Below are 21,466 nucleotides of genomic sequence, written 5' to 3' on the forward strand. Positions count from 1 at the left end.
TCGCATCGTACGGCATGATCGTGCACGGAGTTCGATCTTATCGCGTCCAGTCCGCGAGAACCTGTATGGCGAGACAGGTAAGATGAACAAGTGGCACAGATAGAAGCACATACCAGCAAGGACGAAGTAATATCCAGTCTTCTGCAGGGTTTGTGGGCGCATTCATTCTGGGGCAGGGTTTGTGGGTGAGTTCATACTAGGTCAATGCACGAACGTGCAGGCCATAGGAGTTCATAGAGCGGTTCAACTGTGTCTTGGCCGCCTCGAGCCCGAATTTCAGTGTTTCATTAACGACGGTTACACGCTAGAAGTCTGCATGGTCCGAACGTTCCTGCGAACCAAGACGGATCCGTCGTTCAAGCAAGTTACGAGGGTTAGATAGGGACGGCGCAGACATGGTGCGCTACGTGCGTCTAGCAGATCAATCGGAATGGATCGGTCGTTGTGCACGCACCGAGAGACAGAAATCAGGGTGGTTGATTACGGGCGGGGCTTCAGCGCGTAGGAGACCGCGTCGGGATACACCTGTCACCTAGAGATCGCGTGGTGCTCGTCAAAGGGGAGCGTACTGTCCATGTGCAGCGAGGACTGAGAGCTCGAGGACGATAGCAAGGACTCAGTCGCCGTTTTTTGATCTAGGCTTCAACTGCAGGAACGAACCTTGCCCTGCATGTGGACATCTGTGGGTCCACATGCTATCCCGAGTAAGGCGGACACGTTCGCTGTTTCCACGGAGTCACCCAACCGTCGAACGACGATCTCTTGCAAATCGAGGCCGAATTATCGTGTGAACGCGTTTCGCAGCCCACATGTGTTTCGCCGGGCTTCTAGTAGAAGAGGCGAAGGGTTACAAGCCCCTACTACGAACGAGCCCAGCATCTACTAGCTGCCTCGAGGCCTTCTCCAGACGGGGGGCTCGGAAAATGCGTCAACACGCTCTCGCACGTTGGCGGCGGTGCGTCTTCTCAGTGGCAGGACCGAAAGATAAGAGCGTGGCCGCGGTGACGTGTCGTTTGATATTGCGAAGGGTTCAGTCGGGTCGTTGTCATTCAGGGCCTTGGGGCGAAATGGTGGGAAACGACGGAAGACAACCACCGAAGGCCCCATTTCGTGGTCTTCACGCCGGTCCCGGTGGACGAATTGGACAGGCATAGTTGGTGTGGAAGGACAGCTGGCACACTAGTGGAAGCCGATACACTATGGCCACTTCCGTCAGCATAGCAATGGGAGTGATAAGACTCACCTCAGAAGGTGGCCATCCGTCCACATAACCGTCAGACAGGCATCGGCGTGTGCGCTGCGTACTAGTAGCACACGACAAGAACTAAATCCAAGTCCGTAGCTGTGGCGCCGCGTACCGCACGGCGCCAGAGGCGGGTGTCAATGTACGCAACGCACGTGCAGTGTGCACGCACCTCGATACACCCGCAGGTTGGCGTCTTCCCACCGCCAGGCCAAAAGCCTGCTATCATAGCTCTGATGTCAGTTGCAAAGGTTCCCTTCCCCCGGTACACGCTACCTCCGAAAACGCGGCGATCCACCCGCATGCGGCAGGTGTTTTGTCGGAAGCCCCCGCGCGCTGCACTTCCGAGGTTGATATGTACGCAGGAAACTCAAAGCCCTGCACGGCCCGGGGCTTGATGCAGTAGCGCGAGCGGTAGCAACGGAAACAGACTAGGCACTGCTACCCTGGGTCGGCCGCACTCCCCAAAAGATCGTCGCGCTGCCGCGTATGGCGAGCGGTTCCCGGAAAGGCAGCGAAAGAGGGTGCGGGGGCAGAGCGCTGGTTGGGCTCGCGGAGGGCGATCCTGAGCTAGATGCCTGCCCGTGCCACACGGGTGCATCTCGGAAGTCGAGGGGACCGAAATCGAAGAGAAGAGCACGCACGGTGCTACGTGTCGTGGCCGTCGAAGGTGGGCAGTAGAAGCTAGACTATAGCAAGCTCAGCGAACACTGCTGCTGCCACTGAGAGCGGACTCTTTCCTAGCTCAGGCCCAGGGCAGCAGCGTCGTCATCGCATGCCGCTGCCAGCTACATGATGGAGGCACTTCGGACAAATGCAAGCAGTCAGACAGGTCCGTCCACGGTCCAGCAGATGGGCAGCACACTCGGAGACCGAACATACCGGAACCGCATGGGAACGCACGGGGTGGCAGGGGATCGCGCGTGCCCGTCTCGGGACTTTCGCGGGTTCGTCTGCAAACGACCACACCGACGAGTCGACGGCCATCACACAGCGAGATCGTAAGCACGGCGAACACGCTCACCAACGACAGCCAACGACGCAGCCAACGCATCGAGCCGCGGGCGTCGGTGCACATACGCACGCCCTGATCCCGATCGAACAATCACGGAAGCATCTGCCCGCGCATCTCGCTCGGGCATCGTCCGCGCGCGCGTCCGACGCGACGCGACGTGCGCTGGGCATCGCTGCGGACAGATTTCGTCTTATCTGCGTGACGCGCGGTGCCTCGCGTGCCCTGCATCGATCCTGCTAACCCGCCGCCACGCCACGCACCCAAGCTCCTCCCAAGAATTATCGACATAATCCGCGGGCGTCGGCAAACGTGCTCTTACGAGACTCAAGCCTACATACGACACCCCGAAATTTCCTGGCGCAGATTCGCGTTCGCTAGGGTGCGGGTTGCGAGCAAAGCCAAGGGGACCGAGGCGGGCGCGTGCATTGGACGCGCCGAAGGCGAGAGGACGCTGAACCCCGCGCGCGGATCAAGCAAGTGCCAAGGGGTGGACGGATATGAACGTGCATTTGCTGGCCCAATGGTCGCGCGACATTTGCGCGGGTTGGATTGGGCGAGCGCACTCAGTCCGGGCTGTACGGTGCACTGGTGGCTGCGATGTGCCGGCAGCGGTCGCGATGGACATGCATCGCGGAAGGAACGCCGGTCAATGAGCATTCTATTGAGCTTCTATACCACGCGAGCCTCGTGTGATACAGCATACGTTCAGTACATTGCACGAACCCATACGACGCGTAGAGACATGTGTGCATTATGCTGTGGTATAAGCGAGAAAACGCACAGATGGGCCAAGGGTTCGTATGGTACTGAAGTACGTAGGAGCGGCTGAGGTTCGACTGACGAAGCACGGCGAGATGGCAGGGAAATCGCCGGACATTGTCAGCGTCGTTGTCCTCCCTGACAAAAATCTTCCACAATCTGTTGCAAGGTCCCCCGGGTGCATCACCGCTGTTGTCACCCTGTCATCGCCGCAATCAAGGGTGTCAGCGGGGGAGGAGTGAGGAACCGGGAAATGCCGTGCTTTGTCTCCGATCCTGGTGAGCAGAGGAGATGTGATCAGGACGGCCGAGCCACCCCCGCCAGCCACCTCCAGACAAGACAATGTCAGCGGCGCGCGAAGCCAAGATGGATGCTTTCTGTACCACAGAGGAGTGACCTAGTCTTCCTGCTCTGCTACGTCAATACGGAGCCCGGAGGTGGACCCCGATAGCTTCCCCACGGGGTCGCGGTGGATCGGTATTCCCCTTGCGCCACCACACCCAGCAATCAGACCGTTCTATCAGCCGGGGGCGCGGAAGCAAATCGTCGTTGGTACTCCTGAGGCGGGGGATCGCGTGCCAGCTTGCCTCAGCTTGCAAGGGTTGCGGGCGAAGGCTCCCGGTTGTCGGGGTCGCGGGCAGAAGAAATAATGCGAGCTCGCACTCACCAGAAGATAGGGCCTGGAATGCCAAGCTACGGCGAACGTACCCTTGAATTAAAGGCTGCTACGGGGTGGTCGTGGTGCTGACAAGAGAAAGCAAGCTATCAGCACAATCTATGGGCGTCGCCTATGCGCCCGCATGCTCAGCGCTCAGCACTCATAGATGCACATAATGCACGCAGTGAGAGTACATCGCGAGCTCGCCTACAGACGTTGACGAGAGAGAAGCGCGCACGTACGTCAAGCGTCACGTAGCGGGCGACATGCAGGGCCTGCTGCGGGCCCGGGTGCAGCTTCGCATGTGCTTGGGAATTGGTGAAGGGCACGCTGCAAGATCGGTGCCCGATCATGCCTTCATGAAGCCGCTAGAGAGAGCTGGAATGAAGGGGCGCGGGATGACCTCACTTTGCGGATTAGGCGGAGAGTGGTGAAATGGAGAGAGAAGCTTGCGAGAAGCTCTGGAGAATACTGGAGACGGCACAGCCTGAACCCACAGCGACGAGCTTCTAGAGCATACGGGATAAGTGAGGTCCTAAGTCGAGCTCAAGGGACAATGTGGGACAATGGAGGTAGGAGAGTACCGAGGAGACGACCGAGCGGTCTGTGCTATCCCTGGGTGTGTCCGAGGCGACGCGCGTCGCGAGAACCGGGTTCTTGTTTCGGAACGGTCGATTAGTAGTTGGTTACGGGCGCGGCAGCGCCTACGCGTCAGTGCGCAGGCCACGTTCGTGTACACGCGTCGTTCGGAGCGCTGGCCAAGACGCGGGACGAATTGCGAGGCTGTTGCGCGGATAGGTGGCATCTCCTGTTCGTGCACGGGCGGTGTGATAGATGGCAGAGGGGGAATGAGATGGATCGGGGTGAGCGGGCACGGGGCGAGGGCCGGGAGGAGCTTGTTTCTTGGCCGGGGAGGAGGAGGCAGAGAAGGGAGCGGCGGAGGCTGTCGGGGAGGAGGAAGGGCGGGCTCGAGGAGACTCGCGGCGACGGAGTCAGCTGGACGCGATTCGCAGCGTCCGCACGTGTTTGTGGGCGGCGGGCCCCCGGGGAGCGCGATCGAGAGGGGAGGGGCGCCTGGGGGCCGAGAAAGGCAGGAGGGGCCGTCTTGTGAGGCGCGACTGGAGCGAGATACGCGACGTGCTGAGCCAGGCTGAGCCTCGCAGCTCCCTTTTCACCCGCCACTCCCTCGACCCTCTCCCCGACCCTTCGCCTTCCCCCCTGCTCTCCATAGCAGCCCTTGCCCCTTCCTTCTCCCCACTCGCCCCCGCCATGGCTGCGGTACTCTCCCCGGCGCACTACGGGCCCGCCCACGGCATACTCATCAACCGGTCGCCCTCCGCCTCCCCGTACCACCATCCTGCGTCATTGCCCCCTTTGGTTCCGTCAAATCCATCCCTCTCCTCATCCACGTCCTCCGCCTCTGACCTCGCCACCGACTCCGACTACTACTCATCCAGTAGCGCGACCACGTCAAGCCGCCCGGGTCGCCCACCCCACGATGCCCATGAGCCCAAACCCCGCTCCGGCTCAGCACCCAACTCGCGTCGCATCCGCTTCGCGCCCCTTCCCGACCCCCGCCGCAACGTCTTCATCGCAGACGACGACAACCTCGGCCTGCCCTCTGTCCTGCTTGACGACGCCGCTGATGACAACGAGCAACAGCCAAGCCAGAGCTTCAATGCGTCCTCCGCCGGCAAGCCCTGTACGCTTAGTCTCAAGGATCAAGACGCCAAGATCAAGTCGGCGCCTTCCGGCTCCCTCCTCTTCAGTCCTCACGACCACACCACGTCGGGCTCGACGCCCACGCTGGCGAGCACTGCCACCATCACCCCCCAATCTGCGGTCTTCCCGGCCTCGACACCGTCCGAGCTCGGCGGCGAGTGGAACGTCCTTCCCCACTCGCCCCGGCCGTGCAGCCTCGACTTGCCCGACGACATTCCTCGGAGATCAAATAGCTCTTCTGCGAAATGGTCGAGGAAGTTCCTCAGGCCGCTTCTGGGGCCCCTAGCATCATCATCGACCAAGGGTCGGTCGACTGATGACCTCCGTACCCCGGGTTCCACCACAAGCCTCAACAGTATGGTGCCGCTCACGCCCCAGAGCACAGGCGGCTCCACCGTGGACAGCCGCTATCCCATCATCACCTCGCCCAGACCCTTGGAGAAGAAGTGGAAGAAGAAGCGCGAGAAGGGCCTCGAGTCCGATTTTGGCACGCCCCTCTATCGCTGGTCGAGCGAAGGCGACCCGACGCCCAACAAGAAGGGTCGTGTAGCGGAGATGCGCGAAGCGGCCTCAGAGGGCGCAAAAGGCCGCGACGGTCGCCCTCGCTCAAGGAGTGCGAACGGCACGAGACTGCTGAACGGCCGTGTCTACGGTGCCAAGCGGTACAACAACGCCAACCCTTTCGCCAATGTCAGGTGCGTTGATGCCGAGCAGTCTATTGTTTCCCAGTTCAGATGTGCTGACTGTTGTATCATCAGATCCGAGGAGCCCAAGTTCGTCGAGTGGGGTTTTGGAGGCATGGGCAGCGTACAATCTAGCGGTGTTGGCGCGAATATCTGGTCAAAGGTCCAGTCGAGCGGAGGCGTCAGCATTGGTGCGCACGAAGAAACAACCGCAAGGTCTCGCGCTAGTTCCGCGGGTGATGACGACGACGGCAGCGGGATGGCCTGGGTGAAGAAGCGACGCGCACGCAAGGAGCAGGAGCAGCAGAAGCCTGAGCAGACGACGAGCGCGGCGGTGGAAACGCCGCCTGCGACGGAGCCCCATGCGAGTGGATCCGACCTTGACCCGCCGGCCGGGAAGGAGGACACTGCCCTCGGGCAGGAGCTGTCGGCCTCGCCGACCCAAATCAACGCGCCTCTTCCGGAAGGGAGGAGTACGCCCACGAGTGAGCAGCGCCTGCTTCAGGCAGTGACGCTGCCGCCGGCCCATCACCATCATCACCGCGGTCACTCGCACAGTACGCTCGAGAGGTTGTCGAGCGCGATCAAGATCGAGACGGAGCGCAGAGACAGCGAGGACACTGTTCGCGATCCGCGTACGCCGCCTGCGCAGGAGCAGGAAGAGTCGCGCGCCGAAGTCACCGGCCAGCCTGACGAAGCAAGAGCGCGTGCGGACAGCGTGAGCTCCAAGGCTAGCGAGGAGTCCAGCTCGAGCTCGAGCGAGGGCAACGACGCAGACGCAGACGCAGAGGCCGACGAGGAGGATATCGAGAGCCCGCGGAGTGGCGAGGAGGAGGATGAGGAGGACATCGATGAGGAGCTCGAGGTGCGCCCGGTTTGCAGTTGTATCTTGGATCCGTCGCCACACTCGCGTGTCTGGGAGTTACCCCGGGCGTCGCGCGACGATCGTTTGCTCACCCGTCGTGTGTGACCTTGTGCTGACTTCGTGTCTTTGTGTGCACAGGAGCGTGCCCGTCTGACTGCTGTCGGCGCTGGAGTTGAGAAGATCAGCCGGCATAAGGAGAGCACACCAGTGCCGGAGGCTGGTCCTGAATAAGCGCCGGATCGCCGTGTATTATAGCGCGCTCGAGCGACCGCTACTGCAAGCTTTGCGGGGCGCCGTTCTGGGCCGACAAAACTTAGCGGCACAAATGCTGCGCGGAAACACGGAGGCCGCGCGACGAGCGGTGAAACAGGGAGAGCACCGTCAGGGTGTCTCTGCAGGCTGTCCTTTATAGCGGGATGCGCCTCCCTCGGAGTCCCACCGAAGGCGACTGGAGCAAGTTCTGTCGCCCAACCGTCTCTCGCATCGCCGTCGCCCCTTCGTCGTATGTCCGCCGTATCGCCGCACTTACTCTCCTTTGCATATAGTCTCATTTCGGGGTGTCCCTGCACCTGGCCCCCGCTGTACCATTTCAATCCGCCTCGAATGAACGTCGACCGCCGGCCCCCTTCTGCTTCGCCGGCCGTCGGCGTTCCCTTATCGTATAATCCTGGATCGTCGCCTCTCACCTACCATCCATCCATCCGTCACTCGCTGTGCATACATCGCTTTCCTCGACATCGACACGGACATCGACATCGACACCGGCCGTGCGCGCCACGGCCACCCCGCACCCTACTTGTACCAGTTAATCACCTCGGCCGATCTGCGCCCTTGCTATCCTCCGGCCCGTCAGCTCTGCGCGCTGCCGCTGCCACCCAGGCGATCCTGCCTACTACTAATCCCTACTCTGTCGCTGCATATAGTGTTGCTTGGGTTGTTCGCTGACACGTGGCCGGTCTGCTCGCTCTGAGCTGGTGATATACGTACGGTCTATGCCCTATGCCCGCCCATATGCTCTCCCTACTTACTATCCGTCGTCCCCGTCATCATCGCATCCAACCAAGTCTAGCAGCCTCTAGTGCTCACGAGCGCTGTCTTTGCATTCGAACGGTGTCTGCTATCGCCGCTCGAGCTGCTCACTCCTGCACTGCTGGTCTCTGGTAGCTTCGCAATTACCCTTATCACTGCTATTTATACGTCCGCATCCCATCGCCATCCCGGTCGCCATCCCCTATCCCATCCCCCCATCCGACCTCTGACTGCACCCGATTCGCTTCTCCTAGTACGATATTTTCCCGGAACTCCTCGGTTTAGACTCGCCTGCGCCAGTAATGTGCGACTGCAGTTCGTTCTTCTCGCTTCATCCTCGTCGGTACCCGTCGTGCCGGCAGTTGTATTTGTGTACATACGTCATTTGGAATTTCATCGGACGGTGCTTTGTCGTTATTCGCAGCCAGCCTCGGTGTGCCGCTGATTTGTCGGTGCACTGCTTGCGTCAAGGGCGCTGTACCCTGAACAAACCCACAGTGTGCAGCCCAAGTCCCATGAGATTTTATGAAGCAACGTAATACATCCCTCGGCAGAGCTTCCGTGATTTATCTATAGCTTGACCTTGTGTATGACGCTCCGCGTAGCTCCATCCTCCCTCACCCACTCCCTTACAAGCTTGTATCCTCCCCGACGCGGCAACCACTGCCAGTACACATACCAATACCCCACGCCCAGCAGCGAGATCGACGCCGCCGCCAACACATGCAGCTACCCACGTCACGGTCGTCAGCACAACACATAAGAATGAGATGGGATACATACCCAGTACGGGAGGTTCTCGTACACCTTGAAGCCCGGTGCGGGCGGGACGAGCGGCGCGAGGACGAGGAAGACGTTCGAGAGGAAGAAGACGGCGACGACCGACGTCCACGCGCGGAAAGGCGGCGCCCAGAGCGCGTGCAGCCCCGGGCTGAGCCGCGCGCGCAGCGGCGTGTGCAGGTAGAGCAGCCCGAGCGAGACGAACATGTTGATCAGCGAGATCGGGTAGGTGATCACTGGGAGGGGCGTTAGTATGGTGGGCGGAGGGGGAGGGGAGGGACGTACTGTTGATCATGAAGAGATAGGCGTCCCCTGTGGGGACGCTGAGCACGAGCGAGGTGGTCACGAACCATTGCTCGAAGAGGCCCGCGAGGGGCGCGCCGAACGGCTTGTTGCTTGCGAAGAAGGCGGAGAAGGGGATGATGCCTTCTTGCCCGAGGGCTTGGATGACTGTGTTCCGCGGTGCCTGTGAGTCGCCGAGCGTAAGATGTCACGGACGCACGGCGCACCTCGTCCTTGTGTATAGAGGACAGTCATGATATTCGCAAACGTCGACACTGCCACTATCCCAGCCACGATCTGCGTGCATGCTTAGCACAATTCTTTTTCCTCATTGAACAATCGAGTCAGAGCTCACCCGCTCCGCACCAATGCCCCACAGCTTGCCAAAGAACAGTGCTGCCACGATCCGGCCGCTGCCCAGAATCTCGTCCTTGGGTACGACGGCGAAGTACGCGACGTTCGCGAGGAGGTACGCGATCGTGACGGAGAAGACGGCGAGCGGCGCCGCGAGCTTGATCGTCCGCACGGGGTCGCGCACTTCGGAGAGGGCGTAATTCGCGTTGGAGTACCCGACGAAGGCCCTAGGTGGTACGGTGCATGTCAGGAACGGAACACCTGCAAGGGAGGCGTAGTCGGGGAAGACGCACCAGACAACGGTGAAAAGGCCGGTTACGAAGGCGCTCACCCCGCCTTTACCACTGCCCTCCCACATGTGTGACCACTCGAAATTGCGCGGTGGCTGTCGGCCAACATACGTTCAGCGCGTAAGGAAGGAGGGCTGATTTCAAGTAGCTCACTTCGTCAAGCTTGAACCCTGGCAATCTGGCAAGTGCAGCGAGCCCACTCAGAGCAATAGCGCACAGGGCCATGAGCTTCAGGACGCCTAGCGCATTCTGCAAGCGGACCCCCCATGCAGGGCGAGTGCCGTGGATGACCAGCGCGAAGGTGATGCAGAAGACACCGGCTAGTCGGGTAGCTATTGGAGGCGGCGTTTGCGTGGGGTTAATGGCGTGCAGCACGTCTGGTAATGGTTTCGTTAGTATGAAAATCGAAGTGATAGATTCGTGGACATACATTCTCCGAAGACGCTGACGTTTGCTGCGGACCAGCCCTAGTACACAATCGCATCGTCAGAAACGTAGGCCAGGTGTATTCGTTGGCCAAGCGTACAATAAGCATGGCGTATGCAGCGTAGCCACAGGCCATGAGGAACTTGGGCCGCTGGTATATGTATTCTAGGTAGTTCTTTTCGCCGCCATTCTTTGGCAGTGCCTATTGAAAATCAACGGTCAGATTCATCCAAGGTATACTCCGCAGACATTGACATACAGTCCCCAGTTCTATGTACACGGCAGTACCGCAGGCAGCGATCGTTGCTCCCAACAGCCACATGACGAAGGAGAGTCCGACACTCCCGGAGGCACGGAGGATGACACTTGGTGTAGCGAAGATGCTGCAACATCCGTAAGGACACTCTCCGCCTTGAGACAGTGGAGTTGATATATTACCTAGTGCCGATGATGCGGTTGAATATCAGAAAGACAGTGCTAGTTAGCCCTGCCGACGACCGGTCACGGATTGCCTCTAGGAATTAGGACGGCGGTGAGCTCACCGAGATGCCGTTTCGTCGACACATCGTCATCTTGAGGTGTCACCTCTTCTTCCGCCACTGCAGGGAATATTTCTAGTCCAGTCGACAGGTATGCGTACGTTAAAACTCACAAGTCCGTTCATCTAGTGACGCGACGTCTTCTAGGTGGGTGAAATCACGAACGATGGGAGGATGAGAATGACCTTGACTGGTTGAGCTGCTACCCAGCAAGGGCTCGTTCTCTCCATGATGAGAGCTCATGGTCGGGTGGCCTGCGTGAGCGAGTTGTGGTAACACCGAGCTACTTCAATGTCTACCCAAGCACTCATGCACCGAGGCGAGCGGACACGACGTTCACGACTCTGTCGCCGGGCACAGCCAATCAGCCTCAGTGGATTAGGAATGTGAGAGGAGGAACGGGTGAGGATGGGTGGGCGAGGACACGGTGCGGGCTGATAACGGGAGCCATGGCGTGCATGTCAGCAAACGACGCGCTGGACTGAGTTGTGCACCCACGATCGCACAGGCGCCCGTGCTGGGATCGAGATTAGGTGTAGCAGGCACTTCGTCAGGTCACATCATCTTCTTGTCACATTCCGTGATTCGTGGAACAGAGCGCGCAGCATGAGCTCGGATACTCAAGAGCAAGGCGCTGGTAACCTCTGGTAACGAGGGGATGGAGACTTGCGCTCGCTGATTCCTGGACGCGTCGTCGGTGGCGCTGCACCGCTGTGCGGGACAAAGATCGACTGGCCAATCGGGGCTCGTTATGTAAGCGCCGCCTCGCTGACGAACGCCTGCGGCACACCTCCGCCCCGCCGTATCCATATAGCACGAGCCGTGGCCTGTCCGTCTTTCCCTCAACGACGACCACTATCCCTGCATCCACTCTGCATCCGTGAGGCTCGCTTTCTACAGCCGGTCCACGATGCAGTTAGCATCGCACGGGGCGCGAGCCCTCAAACCCACCGGGGGAGGCACACTCCTCCATACCAACCACGCTCGGTCAATCCACGTCCCATCCATTCCTCGTCCCAATGTCGGCCAACCGACCTCTACCACCCAAGCCGTCTTCAAGCAGACCCGCAATATCTTATCCCGCTTTGTTGCTCACTTGACGACACCGGGCATTTCCCGCCTGCCCGGCAGCGTCCCCGGAGCTAGTCGCTCCCTGTGCAATGGGCCGACGCAGATGCGTTCCATCCAGCAAGGGCTCTCCTCCTCAGCGCGCTTCACCCTCTCCCGCCCACTGCAAGCTCCCCGCCTGCCCAAGGCACCCGCCGTCCCGCGGGGCGTCAGCCAGGTCGGCTTGGGGCTGGCACGCGACTTCTCCACCGGCCGCCCCGTCTTCCAGAACCTCGTCGAGAACGTCCCGATCACCGGGCGCGCACTCTGGGAGGCTGACTGGGACACGCGGATGCGGAAGGAGCAGGAGAAGATGCGCATGCACAAGACCGTGAAGGGCAAGGAGACGAAGAAGTCCAAGGAGATGCTCCGCCCGCGCGAGACGACGGAGAAGGTGAAGAAGGCTTTGACCACCGCTGAGGAGCGCGAGGCCGACCTCGAGCACTACTTCCCTGCCGTCCCGCTCGAGAACCCCGAGGTGACGACCCACCTCCTCATCCCCCTCGCTCCCGTCGCCGCGTCTGCGAACGAGTCCCGCCAGCCCCTTTCAGTCTCGCCTGCGAGCCACCCACTCCTCCCCATCCAAGCCCTCGCGAGCATACATGGCACACATAACATCCACTCCTTGCGCGTGTCCTCGCTGTTCGCTCGATTGGACGCCTCGCGCGTATTTGACAGCCCGAATGTCAAGTGCGAGGCACACGGCGACCCGTCGGGCCTAGCAACGCTCCTAGAACTCACGTTCGAGGGCTGGGACGAGAAGCGGGTCCGCAGCGTGCTCGGCGAAGCCGGCCAAGGTTGGTGCACCATCGAGGAGGTATGGAAGGATCGCGAGGCAGAAGAGCAGCAGGCCATGGACGACGCCTTAGAGACGATGTCAACCTCAGAGGAGTCCGTGCACCCCGACTGGCATATAGGCGTTGAGATCGATCCAGCGCGCTCGATGGTCCTCCCGACCCTCGACTTCTCCGCGTCCTTCCCCATCGCCTCCCCAATGGCGCTCTCGCGGCAGCCCTCAGACCTGTCCATACCAGACGCACTCTCGGACTTCGCCTTCCATAATGCCTGGACTGCGTCGCACTCTCCCACCCCAAACGACATGCATTCCGACAGCGACATCGACAAGTTCTCGGAGTCGGATGTCTCGGAGTCGAGCTGGGTGCAGACTATGTACCAGCCTGACCTCTCCGCGGTGCACGCACACGCGCCTGCGTCGGAGCGTAGCTGGTTTGGGTTCAGCTCGGAGTTTATGGGCAGGATGGTGGGCCCGACGGAGGATATGTTCTGATCCTGTAATACTCATGCCGTTGGTGGATTTCAGTCCACTGTGACTGCGTCTTTTTGACAAGCTCACGTCTCTCGTTGTATCAATTTCCTCTGATTCCTTATGTTGGATTGTTACAGTCTTGTAAATCACTAGTATGCTTGGAATAATGGAGTTGCCTCCATGCGATGCCCGTGCAAGTCAGATGTTAATTGACTTGTGGTAATGAAGCCTAAGCCGGGCCCATTGACACTGGAAGGCTGACAATCGTGCAGGCAACTGCAACACATCTGGCGATCTATCCGCGCCAGTTGGACCACAGCATCTCTAACCATTCATCGATGCCTTGAACTGTGTGCATGCCGTACCACGAACCGATAGTGAAAAGGATGCATTATGATAACACATAACTACAACAGTCTGCCTCAATCCGACATACAGCGTCCCATACACTCGTCTAGTAGACACGCTTGAACGGCGGCACCGGCTTGCACTCGTTCTCGTCGAGCGTCGTGTCGATGACGCCGCGGTACTTGATCTCAACGTCGGGCTTGTTCGCGTCGGGCAACCAGGTGAGCGTGTGCTTCATCCAGTTCTCATCGTCACGCTGTATTGAACGCGGGAGATTAGTACAGGCTATGCGCACGTTGGGGGGTAAAACTGACCTCGGGGAAGTCCTCGCGTGCGTGCGCGCCACGGGACTCCTTGCGGGCGGCGGCAGCGGTGATGGTCTGGACGGCGTTTTGGAGAATGTTACGGAGCTCGAGGGTCTCAACGAGATCACTATGCAGGTGCCATGTCAATAATCCGACAAGTTCTCGACATAGCGATAACGCTTACGAGTTCCAGATCATGCTCCTGTCCTTGATGCCGACCTGGTCGTAGCTCTGGTAGATCTTCTGGAGCTTCTGCACACCCTCGTCGAGCGACTCCTGCGTGCTGTGGAACGATGAACATCCCGCGCGCAAGTCGAACAGCGGGCTGCACTTACCGGAAGACAGCAGCGTCAGCCTGCATGGCCTTCTGCATGTCGAGCCGGATCTTCGCAGTGGGGAGAGGGCCATCGGACTTCCTGTTCTTACAGTCAGAAGACACATACCACAAGCGAAGGGAAGTTACTGTACCTAATCTTGTCGAGGAACTCGATACTCTCAAGACCAGCCTCCTGAGGAATTTCCTTGTGAGGCTTGCCAGGGGTGAGTGTATCCCTGATGTGGTGTGCGCAGGCACGACCGAAGACGACGATGTCGAGCAGGGAGTTGGCACCGAGACGGTTCGCGCCGTGGACCGACACACATGCAGCCTCACCGGCAGCGTAGAGACCAGGGACGACCTTGTCCTTGCCGCTCTGTTTGTTTGGCAATTAAGTCACCGCTCCTCGTAGCAAATGTAGAAAGCGTACCTCGTCGGTAGTCAAAACCTCACCAGTGTACTTCGTCGGGATACCACCCACTAAGATGCCAAGTCAGACATAGTGCGTGAAAGCACGCACGCAAGGCGACTTACTGTTGTAGTGGACAGTGGGCAACACCGGGATCGGCTCCTTCGTGACATCGACACCAGAGAAGATGGCAGCAGTCTCCGAGATACCAGGGAGACGCTCGTGGAGGACCTCTGGAGGAAGATGGCTGAGCTGGAGATAGAGGTGGTCCTTGTCAGGACCAACACCACGACCCTCGCGAATCTCGATCGTCATACTACGCGAGACAACATCACGAGAAGCCAGATCCTTCGCGGTGGGTGCGTAACGCTCCATGAACCGTTCACCCTCGGAGTTCAGGAGGTATCCACCCTCACCACGGGACCCTGTCAAACAGCGTTGAGAATGAGCAATCATGGATATGTGCATAGCATATAACAAGACAAACCTTCGGTGATGAGACAGCCAGCACCGTAGATACCAGTGGGGTGGAACTGCACGAACTCCAGATCCTGAAGGGGCAGACCCGCACGGGCAACCATGGCGTTACCGTCACCAGAGCAAGTATGCGCACTGGTACAGCTGAAGTATGCACGGCCGTAACCACCAGTCGCAAGCACGGTCTTGTGTGCCCTAAACCGATGGAGCGTACCGTCCTCCATGTTCAGCGCAATTACACCGACACACTCGCCATCCTGCATGATTAGGTCGAGCGCGAAGTATTCAATGAAGAAGTTCGTGTTGTGGCGGAGAGATTGGCCGTAGAGGGTGTGCAGAAGGGCGTGACCGGTACGGTCGGCGGCAGCCGCGCAGCGGTAGGCCTGACCACCCTTGCCGTACTTCAGTGACTGACCACCGAATGCACGCTGGTAGATCTTGCCCTCCTTCGTTCGTGAGAAGGGGACGCCGAAGTGTTCCAGCTAGAGTGGTGTGAGTGCCGTTGCGTCGCTGAACACGCACGCATTACGCACCTCAATAACAGTGCGAGGAGCCTCTCGGCACATGTAGTGGATCGCGTCTTGGTCACCCAGCCAGTCCGAACCTTTCACCTGGTTGGTAGTGGGCGCTATCAGCTTGCTGATAGCGGCGAAATGTCACGACTACATACTGTGTCATACATATGCCACCGCCAATCATCCTCGGTCATGTTCTACATCGCAGCATGCAGACATAAGCTCCTGTCTCTCACTGACAATGATCTTGCACTTACACCAAGCGCAGCGTTGATACCACCCTTCACCCCTATGATGTCAGCGAATGGTCAAATCGAGCAGTCGGACACTTGCATACCTGAGCAGCGACGGTATGACTTCTTGTCGGGAACAGCTTGGTAATGCATGCCGTGTTGAATCCCGCCTCTGCGAGACCGAATGCAGCACGCAGACCAGCACCGCCAGCACCTCTGCAGGTCCATTGCGTGAGAAGCGAGAGCATGGATCTGTGCGATGCATTACTTACACAACGATTGCATCGTACTCGTGTTCAATCAAAGGATAGTCTCCTGAAGCCCATGACTGCACAGGAAAGGTCAGCATCGTCAACCCGCCTAATTTTCCTGAATCAGCGTACCGGGACTTCCTGAGCCTTAACGGGGTTGGTCGCGACGACCCTGTGGGCGGGCGCAGAGGAGTGGAAGGGCCTCTTGGTGGCACGCAGTGCCCTCGGCAACGTTGTCCTCAACATGGTGCACGCGCAGACCAGCCCGAGGTTGTGAGAGCGATGAAGGAGAGCTGGCTCGACTTTACGCGGATCCCAGGCCTGCCTCGGTCAGTGACGACCGAAATTCCGTCGCCCTCCGAACGCGCGTGTCCCGTGATTTTCCCCGCGTCGCTTCGTCCGAAGACGCCGGCCGCTCGTCCAATCGCACGCACGCCATTAGCCCCGTCCTCAAGACAGTCGAGTATATTCTACAGTACCGTACAGGATGCTAGCTACGACATGCACTCGCTTTCTGCTATAGCAGGGCCCCTAGGGGGTCGTGCTCGACACCTCTTCGTGGAGCTTGATCGCGCGAAGCATTCGGAGGCACCTCCGAAAGCGATGCGGATGGCGGCGGGAATGCGGGTGTTGTGGGAGTTGGCGTCCACTGCGCCGTCGAGGTCGGCGGGGGGATCCGGGGAAGGGAGGTAATAGGGGAGCTGTTGCTCGAGAAGTCTGACCGTGTGTAAGTCCACGGTGCAATGGGATTCTGCGGTGCCGCAAGCGAAGGGGGGATGCGTGGGGATGGCAGGGTGGAAGGGTGTGAGGATGCGATCGTACCGAACTTGGGTGGAGAGCGAGCAATGCCTGGATGCGACGAACTAATGGCGGACGAGCTCCTACTCGTCACAAGACCCTGCGGCCGAGAGGGGGCGGCCGCAGGCTGTGGTAGCTTCGGCGTAGATCGCTCGATGTCTCTTCGTCGCTCATCCTCCTTCTCTTTCTCTGACCGTTCTTTTGCCTCCCTTCGTTTTCTTTCCTCTTCGCCGATCAAACGTTCCTCTTGTATGTCCGTGGTATTACTCTTGAGGACGTCCCGGACGTATGCTAGCGACTCCAGTGCTTCTTGTTTCCTCTTCCGAATGGTATCTTTATTGTTCGCGTCGCCCTCGTCCTGCAGAAGGGTATCGACGATCCATTCCACGGAGTCCCCTAATCGTCGTTGGACCTTGCGCAGCTCTGAGAGTTCACGTTCGACCTCGAACCGCGAACTTGACTCCCAAGAACGACGCTCAGTTGTGGGCCTCTCGTCGAGGAGAGGATATGCGGCGTAAGCGGACTGTGGAGACAAAGGAAGCTTTCCGATCGAGTTTGCCAGGTCTGGCAGATTGCGCTGCGGCACCTCGAGTCAGCATCAGGCGGCTCTGCTGATCAGTGTTCACATACCTTGAGCTCCGAGACCGCATTCATAACAGTCTTGTTGATCCCGAGACTCTCACCCCGCTCCAGGAGACCACGAGCCAGCATCTCTGGGAGCGCCATCGGGTTCGACTGTTGACGCGAATGCCCGACCCTACCGCCCAGCCCTCGCTGTGCACTCGTACCACTCCCCGAAGAGAACGACTGGCCCCGGTCGCCCGGCCTCGGGCGGCGCCGCGCCGGCGGCGGCGGTGGTTCGGGCACTTCCACAGGTATGTCCAAGAGGTTACGGTTCTCGTGGATGACGGAGACGCCTGTTGTCGGGCTCGGTGACATCTGCAGAGTGAGAGCTTGACGGAGTAAAAGGGTTGCGTGGTGCACCGTAAGTTCCCCAGAGGTCGTATCACCGGGTGTCGAAGGGTATCGCAGGAGGAAAGTCAATTGACTGCTATAGTCGGATGGGATGACTACCAGGATGTTAGGATACCGTCTGTGAATTATCACTGCGTAGCACCTACGCTTGTTGCGTATGCGAATGAGCATCGCGACACACACCCATTCCGCCAGGTTGAAGGACGGATCGCACGCAAACAACCCGTCCCAGAGTATCATTGAGTCGTGCATGTCGAATTCGCGCGTGAACAACAGGCGCAACCACCGTCTGTAACACATACATTAGTCTTGCTTGACTCGGAATTTGTCGTGAACACAAACATTCCGTATATTTGTGGTTCTGTACCAGCATTCTGCATGCTCTTCCAGAGCTCCGGGTCGACCGATTTGAGATAAGTCGATTGCACTCGATTGCACGCCTCCACGATCGGCGCGACGTACGGCTTCATCGAGGACCCGCCAGAACCGGCGTTGAGCTGAACGTGAGACGCCAATGGTGATTTCTCGGTGGTCTTCCTGTCCTGCCATTCGTACCACCGGCCGACACCATTCATCACCGAGGAGAACAGTGCCCATGCATCCGCGGCGATCCATGCTCTCGAGCAGAAGTCCTTGACGTTACTATCGTCGAGGCTCGAGTCCTTCTCATCTAGGGAGTCGTAGTCTACTGCATAGTAGAGTGGGGCGAGCAGCTCGTGCATGCCTTGACGGTAGCCTATATCTGGATACAAGCTCGAGTGGATGAAGAGGATGTTCGTCAATTGAGCCTGTACGTCGGGGTCGCGGAAGTAGCCGATGTCGGGGAACCTAGAAGGCATTTCATATCACCGCACAGTGCAGAGACGTGAACACATACGTGCGTTCGACATCCTTCAGAATTTCCTTCCGCAGCTCCATTGATGCAAACCACTCTGTCCATGGGTTCTATAGGTGATGCATGAGTAGCACGCTTCGGGCGGGGCGCTGTACACACCTGGTCGTCCAGACTCAATGGGTTGTTCCTCGACAGGTCCAGGCGCGTCTGAGCGGCCCTCGATGGCGGCTCATTACTGCCAGGGATGGTCAGGCCTTCCTCATAACTACCGTCTGGTGCCCGCATCTTCTCTAGCAACAATGTCGTGTACTGATGCCGCGCGGCACGCAACACCTCGAGCGGGGAAACAGAGATCACATCCGCCTTCGTCTGCAGCGGCTCTGCTTGCACAAGAAACAACTAAGATGAAGCTCATCGTCAGCACGGGCGAGGCCGCTTCCGACGGCACTAGCAGTGTGCGCGTCGTACCTTCCAAGCCAGACTCCTCCCAGCAACGCCCGGCGCGTCGTCCGCTGCTTGAAACAGACGGCCGCCCAGGGCCGCGTCTTTGATCTTCGAGAGGCTCAGGGAGACATTGAAGAGGCGGTCGTATGCATCCCTAATGCAGCAAGAGGTTATGGGGTTGACCCTGCGAGGCAAGGTTCGATCGTGAGACGGACTTGATCTCTTTCACCTTGGGTCTAGTTTGTCCTTCGGTCATAGCATGCGGTATGATTGTCTACGTGTAGAGCCAGCCAGCGGAATGTGCGAAAAATGAGGAGAGATTGGTTGTGAGAGGTGGAGTGCGGTTGCTGGAGACCGCTCAGTCGTTCAGCGCAGTGCTCCGAGTCCGTGTTCGTGCGCCGAGGTGCGCCGGCGGAGTACTTCGGATATAGTTCGGCGATACCGAGCCATATGTAGATCTCGATCTCTAGCACGTCTGTCTCGACGGTCTACACCGTGACGGGCACACCAGATCCTACAAGTTGCACTGGAAGCACTGATGAAAATCGTATGGATTGGGATCCTCGTCATCGTCGTACAACCTCAAACCGCAAAGCCTAGAACCACATAGACACCGAGAAGCTAGTGTTTTCGCTGCGCATTGCATGCCACCAGCCCGGCGGGAAGAACAGCAAATCACCCGGTTCTAGTGTCACGCTCATCGCGTGCGGAACTGCTTCCTCCCAAAACAACGGCATCTCATCCTGGCTTCCACGTGGCGCGAAAACATCGACCCTCGACGTATTGCTCATACAGGGATTAGTGGTGTTTGCCGCGGGATTGTGAGTACGATCGCTCGCGTTACCGCTCGGAGGAGGATAAGGATACATGGCCGGAGTCGCTTGTGGAGGCGCTAGCCAGACCGTCTTCTGACCCACGACTTGGGCTGTGCTTAAATCAGTAAAAAGACGACCATGTGTGACGCCAACGCACCATAAAGATTGAAGAATGGATCCTGCAATCAGAACCACTGAGCAGATTTGTGCGAATTGAGTGAAACCGTGACTTACAGTGTGTGCGGGCGATGTCATGTCACTAGGTCCTAACCATACGTTGAGAACAAGCTGTTCCTCATTGGCGGGCGGAACATAGCCAGAGAACGCCTTCGGTGCCGGTAGAGAAGCGTATGCGTAGTCTGGAATTATGATGTCGTTGCGCAACTTGGGAAACTGCAGAAATAGATTGTGCTGAGCGAGGTACAGTTTCCGTTTCTCCCGTGTGGATTGCTTGCGAGGGTCGAGAGCGTCGAGGAAGTCGTCCCACAGCAACATCTTCTGCGTCCAGTCGTCATCGCGATAGTCGTCACCTATTTCCACCGGGACGACTCTCCCTGGGCCAGCCATCGATTGCAAGTAGTCAAGTGAGCTCCACGGGTGCTCATTCAGAGCAGGCCAATCGGTGATATAGCGCGGTATCACAAAAGGTCGTTGGGAGTATTGACGTACGAAAGCCAGCATAGATGGTGGACTGTCCAGTCGAGGGACCTGATGAGGTGCCGATGCCAGAGCCCTGGACGCTGTGGTCGAAAGGACTCTGACTTCGTCCAGATGATGCTCCAGGTCGCATGACGATGCGACGAATCCTAACGCGCGTTGCTGTACCTCGAGTATCAGGTCGAGGATGATGTCCAGCCTTCTTTCACCTGGAGCGCCAGCAATTACAATAGCATGGTCTAGCCTGGAGACACACGACATAGTTAGGACTTGGTTTTGCGTCGAGCCCAGCTGTAGGACATCGCCTAGAGAGCGTAGAATGCACGCATCCGTATAGAGCATCCGCAAGACAAGAGCGTCTGCGCGAGGCGATGCCCGCATCTCTTCGTACGCCCAATGGATGACCACATCCAGTTGGCTTGACGTATGTTCATCCCAGCTCGCGCTTTCCAGTGAACCAAGGGCAACCCGTATGGCATCCGCTTGTGGCGAGACTATGTGAGTTCAGAACAATCGCTCACCAAGTCCATGTAATTCGTGCTCACCTGCGTTTTGAAACGCGAGTCTATCATCGCGCAGCCGGAATAGAAGCTCGCGGACGAGCGATTGTGCCCACGCATCTGACATCATCGTAACGCCCAGTGCTGTGAACTCTGCCTAGAATACAAGGGTGAGAGACTTTCCGGTGAGGGTATGGCGCGGCGGAGGTGGAGGATGTGCCATGCAAACAGCGGAGGCGGAGGTGGTGGCACGAAGTCAAGTCTCGATGTGCGACTCGGAGGAGCATCCCAGACGGACAGCGGCCGAGATCCAGATCACGATATGAGCAGATCTCACGCCAAATGTGCTGATCGAATCACTTCGGCGGCTGGCGCCCACAACTTTGCTCCGTTCGTGCACTGTCCTGCGAGCACTGCAGAGCCTAGGAGGGCAACATTGCGTATGCGGGATGCGCACGGCTCTCTATTTTGAGCATGATGGGGCAGCAGAACACCTCTGGAAGCTGTGAAAGGCAATGGGTCACATGTGACGCGCCGACTGCAGATGACCGAAGCTGATGGTCACGCGT

At 58.7% G+C, this 21,466-nt stretch overlaps 6 protein-coding genes across 6 annotated transcripts; 2 read left to right on the forward strand and 4 right to left on the reverse strand.

Moving 5' to 3' along the window:
- Positions 1-4,944: 4,944 nt before the first annotated feature.
- On the forward strand, positions 4,945-7,176 carry C8Q71DRAFT_853518 (uncharacterized protein; the record flags this gene model as incomplete). Its single annotated transcript, XM_047926952.1, has 3 exons — positions 4,945-6,092; positions 6,156-6,945; positions 7,084-7,176. 3 exons carry the CDS (start codon positions 4,945-4,947, stop codon positions 7,174-7,176), a joined length of 2,031 nt encoding a protein of 676 aa, XP_047784059.1.
- A 1,291-nt stretch (positions 7,177-8,467) lies between these two features.
- C8Q71DRAFT_877795 (amino acid transporter) lies at positions 8,468-10,888 on the reverse strand (the record flags this gene model as incomplete). Its single annotated transcript, XM_047928430.1, has 13 exons — positions 8,468-8,703; positions 8,758-8,990; positions 9,040-9,204; positions 9,264-9,333; positions 9,392-9,617; positions 9,684-9,775; positions 9,834-10,057; positions 10,111-10,147; positions 10,207-10,308; positions 10,366-10,489; positions 10,545-10,593; positions 10,649-10,705; positions 10,759-10,888. The coding sequence occupies 13 exons, from the start codon at positions 10,886-10,888 to the stop codon at positions 8,545-8,547; spliced, it is 1,668 nt and encodes a 555-aa protein (XP_047784060.1). The 3' UTR covers positions 8,468-8,544.
- Positions 10,889-11,264: 376 nt separating this feature from the next.
- On the forward strand, positions 11,265-13,205 carry C8Q71DRAFT_735573 (uncharacterized protein). Its single transcript, XM_047922486.1, has one exon. It carries the CDS (start codon positions 11,556-11,558, stop codon positions 13,038-13,040), a length of 1,485 nt encoding a protein of 494 aa, XP_047784061.1. The 5' UTR covers positions 11,265-11,555; the 3' UTR covers positions 13,041-13,205.
- A 125-nt stretch (positions 13,206-13,330) lies between these two features.
- C8Q71DRAFT_735574 (succinate dehydrogenase) lies at positions 13,331-16,291 on the reverse strand. Its single transcript, XM_047922487.1, has 14 exons — positions 16,006-16,291; positions 15,895-15,950; positions 15,727-15,838; positions 15,647-15,670; positions 15,545-15,586; positions 15,408-15,485; positions 14,885-15,356; positions 14,523-14,822; positions 14,419-14,468; positions 14,141-14,364; positions 14,008-14,088; positions 13,857-13,955; positions 13,682-13,799; positions 13,331-13,623 (listed from the first exon to the last, which is right to left on the reverse strand). Exons 1-14 carry the CDS (start codon positions 16,117-16,119, stop codon positions 13,474-13,476), a joined length of 1,920 nt encoding a protein of 639 aa, XP_047784062.1. The 5' UTR covers positions 16,120-16,291; the 3' UTR covers positions 13,331-13,473.
- Positions 16,292-16,302: 11 nt separating this feature from the next.
- C8Q71DRAFT_735581 (RabGAP/TBC) lies at positions 16,303-19,375 on the reverse strand. Its single transcript, XM_047922488.1, has 8 exons — positions 19,141-19,375; positions 18,950-19,079; positions 18,641-18,880; positions 18,524-18,591; positions 17,989-18,474; positions 17,793-17,935; positions 17,302-17,741; positions 16,303-17,248 (listed from the first exon to the last, which is right to left on the reverse strand). The coding sequence occupies exons 1-8, from the start codon at positions 19,179-19,181 to the stop codon at positions 16,391-16,393; spliced, it is 2,406 nt and encodes an 801-aa protein (XP_047784063.1). The 5' UTR covers positions 19,182-19,375; the 3' UTR covers positions 16,303-16,390.
- A 146-nt stretch (positions 19,376-19,521) lies between these two features.
- Positions 19,522-21,322, reverse strand: C8Q71DRAFT_903994 (Clavaminate synthase-like protein; the record flags this gene model as incomplete). The annotated part of the gene is made up of 4 exons (XM_047928835.1): positions 20,943-21,322; positions 19,975-20,891; positions 19,898-19,919; positions 19,522-19,850 (listed from the first exon to the last, which is right to left on the reverse strand). Exons 1-4 carry the CDS (start codon positions 21,025-21,027, stop codon positions 19,522-19,524), a joined length of 1,353 nt encoding a protein of 450 aa, XP_047784064.1. The 5' UTR covers positions 21,028-21,322.
- Positions 21,323-21,466: the final 144 nt, after the last annotated feature.

This window comes from Rhodofomes roseus (genome assembly GCF_022264815.1).
Source record: "Rhodofomes roseus strain CIRM-BRFM 1785 chromosome Unknown C8Q71scaffold_2, whole genome shotgun sequence".
NCBI classification, from domain to species: domain Eukaryota; kingdom Fungi; phylum Basidiomycota; class Agaricomycetes; order Polyporales; family Fomitopsidaceae; genus Rhodofomes; species Rhodofomes roseus.